General features: G+C 64.1%; 1 protein-coding gene across 1 annotated transcript in view; it reads right to left on the reverse strand.

Moving 5' to 3' along the window:
• MKX (mohawk homeobox) overlaps positions 1–3916 on the reverse strand; it is a 69210-nt gene extending 65294 nt beyond the window's left edge. The window contains exons 1-2 of the mRNA XM_039254752.1: positions 3840–3916; positions 1362–1628 (exon numbers count right to left, since the gene is read on the reverse strand). Coding sequence (XP_039110683.1) covers positions 1362–1549 — 188 coding nt within the window. The 5' untranslated portion in view covers positions 1550–1628; positions 3840–3916. The remainder of the gene's footprint in view (positions 1–1361; positions 1629–3839) is intronic.
• Between the last annotated feature and the right edge of the window lie 322 nt (positions 3917–4238).

The following is a 4238-nucleotide window of genomic DNA, read 5'->3' on the forward strand; positions in this document are numbered from 1 at the left end:
GCGGGGGGGGGGGGGGGGGGGGAGGAGGGTCAGGCTGCTGCCAGCTCTCGAACGTTCCTTTGGGGGAACTCATGCCTGTCGCTCGCGGCTTCCAGTCGCCTGCGGTCAAAGGAAAGGTTGCCCACTGGACGGCAGGAGTAAAGCAAGGGATGACGGCCGTCTCCCGCCCTGCTTCTCTTCTCGCTCTCTACTTTCTTTAATCCTCTGGAAAAAGGGGATCTTTTCCAAGCAAGTTGTTTCTGGAGGAAGGACGCAGAACCTAAAAAACACTCTAGGGGCCTTTTCTCGACTTAAAGAGGGTTAAAAAGCATGGGGCACTCCGTCCCCTCGGGTAAAGTTAAGGAAAAAGAAAAAAGAAAAAAAAAGGAAAAAGAAAAAGAAAACCCTGAGGTCAGGCACCTTCGCCGGAGGAAGAGGCTGGAGCGGCCTGGAGCCCGGCGCTCGGCGCTGCGCTCCCCTACGGCTCCGGGAGGGGTCGCCGCGCGGCCGCCCGCTCGCCGCGCTCCTCACGGAGGCTTGCGCGCCTGCGCCGCAGCCTCCAGGACTTTTGCCTCTTTAAACACTTTGAAATGCAACTCCATCCGAAAGGACTGGTAGTAACGTTTTGACGAAACCGAATCTCTATTTTACTAACCAACAACGCCGCAGAACAAGCAGCTGATGCAATCCTTCAGGTGGAGACGGCCAGGACGGCCCCCCTCCCCCCGCGGGGCGCGCCCGGAGCTGCCGCGACGCCTCCGCAACCCGCGCTGCGGGCCCACACGCGAGCCCTCGCTCCCCAGCAGCCCCTCACCCGGCTGAACCGAAACTCGGCCCCGCAGGCCCGCGGCCTCCCCCTCCGGGCTCGCAGCGGGCCCCGCCGAGCCGCGCGCGCGTCCCGGGCGCGCTGCGGAGAGCCGACCTTGCCAACACCTTGGCCGAGGCGCCGCGAGCTTCGAGGCCGTGGCGAGGCCCTGTCGTGACACGAGAGGGGAAGCCCACGGGGCTGGCCTGACCCGGGGAGCCCCTGATGGCTTGGCCCTGCCCTGTTCCTAGGCGTCCCGCTCAGTCCTTTCTGCTTGGCTCTCATCCGCAATCCTGCACCCAAGCGCGGTCCGGAGAGGGGCAGCTAGCCCCCCGGCCCTGGGGTCCAGGTATGGGAAGACTGGGGCGCCGTCTCCAACAAGCCAATTTTGAGGTATCCTGATGCACAGATTCCCCTATATATATTGAGAAACTAATGCCTTAAAAGGACAATCCGAGAGACCAGGGGCGGATACCTGCCTTCCCGGGAGATCTGGGCCCCCAACCCACTAGCCTCGGCTACCACTCCCACCCCTCCAGGCTGCAGGCGGGCAGGGGTCCCGGGAGGGTGCGCATACCCAGTCCTCCGGTGTCTTAGGCCGAGGTTGTCCTTGAGGGGCGGGCCGTCCGGAATGCCCACCTCGGGGCGGGCGTGGGGACTGTCTAGGACGCCACCATAGGGCCGGCTGCCCCGTTCCCGTTCGGGAGCACCGCGGTCCTCAAAAAGCACGGCGCCGCTGAGCTTGTTGAAGACGATGGTGTTCATGGTGCCGGCTGGCAGAGGCGCGCCGCGCGGCCGCTGCGCCTTGAGGCCTGGCCGCCGGGAGCTCCGCAGGGCTCGGGTTCTAGGAGAAGATGCATCACGTTACTCGCTCGGTGCTCCCATCCCTACGCGTCCCGAGCCCCGGACTTGGCAGAGGCTCTGGGCTGGGGAGCCGAGAGGAGGAGCGGCGGCGCCACACCTGAACAAGGGAACCCTTGCCTCTCTCCACCTGGCTACACCGCTCTCGCTCCCCACCAACCCCCCGCACGCTCCTGGGACAGGTCTCTACCCTCCTCCTAGCCCCGGCGATCGTTCCAAAGAACCTCAACCAGGAATAATTTACCCGCGTAGGCAAAGGGAAGTAATTTCTAAACGAGTTCTTTTCTCGGTTTTAATCTGGAAGAAGTGCACTCAGGTTAGCGGAGCGGGATAGGCGCAGGGGATGGGGGGTGGTGCTCTTCAGCCGCAACGGAAGTCTAAAGCATCTCCGAGCTCTCACTCGGGTTGGAAGGAGGGGTTGTGAGGAAGGGAAATTTTTGGGTAATATGAACAACCGCATCTGCAAGCCCCGGTTAATGAGTTCCAGGCCACACCGGGATTCCGGGGATTTGCATGTTTTCTAGATCCTGGATAGTTTGGCTGAAACCCCTAAATTCTAATTCCGGCTGAGGTCCCTGGGGGTGGGGGTGGGGGTGAGGGCAGGGAAAGTGAGCTGACTTCTAAGCTAGAAAGTTAAGTGGCATCAGGGGCAAATGTACCACATTGTGTCCCCCCTTTCCCCCCCAGTCTTCCTACCATCCCCCAGCCCGCTGCAGGACGCGCAGGGTCCCGGCAGGTCAAAGGCTCCGGAGTCCAGGGCCTCCGGGAGCCGGCTGTCAGTGCTGTCCTCTTCCGCAGCGTGGGTGTGAGCCTCGAACTCGGAGCCCTGGCTCACCCGCCCCTTTCTGGGGTATCGGGGAACCATTTCAGGGGTTCCATCGGTGTTAGGAGCGGAAGGCGGCGTCGTGGTCCGCGCACCACCAAGCCTGCGGCTGCAGTCATTGAAAGCTCTCAGCTCACCTCCCGGGTCTCGGGGTCCGGGAGCTTCTCACCAAAGAGCGCAGGCCCGAGGTTCAAGTCCGCGCCGCCGCTTAGCGGTGGAGTTATGGCCCCCATCACCCCGCCCTCGCGGCTCGGGGTAGCTCCTGTTTCTTCCCAGTAGCCTCGGCACTACTGCTGGAGCCCCCTCACCCCGCCCCGCCGCGGCCGGGGCAGCTGCCCCTAACACATACACAGATCATCTGCCTTGCAGAGCTCCCACACTTGCCAACGCCCCCTGCCCCGCCCTCCAGCCACCACAGGAGCGGCCACGCGCGACATTTAGGGCCGTGACCACAGCAGTTAAGCGACCGCAACCGTCAGTATTCGTGGAGAGGTGAAGTCAGACTTCGGGGGGCTGCCCCGTGTACCACAAGGCTGAGTCCTCCCACGCAGACAGGTACGTGTCTAGAGTGAGCAGGCAGCCTCGGCGAAAAGTGTCAAAGCAAATTTTCGTGCCCGTAGCCTCTGTTCTAAGATCAGCAGTAGCCTTTTTTTTTTTTTTTTTTCTTTTTAAATCAGTGCGCTTAGTGCTTTGCGTTCATGCTGCGCTATTTGTAAAACACGCCCTTTTCCAGTCCCACAGTGTTTTTCCCCCCACCCCAGTCCGGTCCTCCTGTATTCAACGGCTAGTTTTTCCTAGCGGCGACTCTGCGAGGTTTGTCCTACCGGACCCTGCCCCGCTGTCCCCACACAGAGATCGCAGCCACAGACACCCGGCGCGGTCTGGGTCCGCAGGCAGCAAGCGAGGTGGCGCGGGGCTGCGAAGGTCCGAGACCCATATGGGTCCTGACGCGAGGGGTTCCGGGGCGGCGGGGGGGGGGGGCATGTGAAGCGAGGTATCTGGCCTTCACCCGGGGCCCCACCGCAGTCCCCAGCACCTCCTCTCCGCTCCAGGGCTCCCCACTTACCCTCACCCCGACTCACTCCAACTGTTGCTTGGGGAGCTCCTTCCCTGCGGAACTACTCCGCCCAACGCCCGCGAGCAATTTTAAAGCCAAGGAGAAATAGCCAGGTGGGCTCCCAGGCTCCTCGTGGACCCTCGGGCCAGCCTCGGCCACCCCCCGGGCGCGTGCCCATTGGACCTCGGAGGAGAGTGGGGGAAGGGCGGGGAGAGCGGAGGCGCCCGCGGCAGAGGGAAGGAGTAGCTCCGCGGCCAGAGCGAGCCTCCCGTCCCGAGGCCCGGGTCAGGGACGCCGCGACCCGAGGGCTGTACCTGTGGCGGTGGGGCCGGCGGCCGGCGGCAGGGCGGCAGGCTCTCCCGCGTCGAGACTAGGCGCACTCCCATCCCCGCCGCATGTTCCCCGCGCGGGCTCCAGCGAGCTCACCGCCGCCACCGCCGTCGTCTCGGCTTTATTTACCCAGACGGGCGCGCGCGGCCCGGGAACAGGAATACCGAGGCCTTCTCATGTTTCTTGACTGCCCGGCCCAGCCGGCGAACATCCTGCAGGCGCGGTATCCACGTTCCCGGGCCGGCGAGAGGAAACCTCAGCACCCTCCCGGCAGCGGGGACTGCAGTTAACCCTCACAGAGGAGCCGCCGCTGCATGCGCTGCGGGCGAGTCACAGGCCCGCCGAGTCCTCCCCCGCGGGGCCCGGTTCTCGCATCCGCGGTC

Source organism: Hyaena hyaena, unplaced genomic scaffold (genome assembly GCF_003009895.1).
Source record: "Hyaena hyaena isolate Hyena2069 unplaced genomic scaffold, ASM300989v1 scaffold_498, whole genome shotgun sequence".
In the NCBI taxonomy this organism is placed as follows: Eukaryota; Metazoa; Chordata; class Mammalia; order Carnivora; family Hyaenidae; genus Hyaena; species Hyaena hyaena.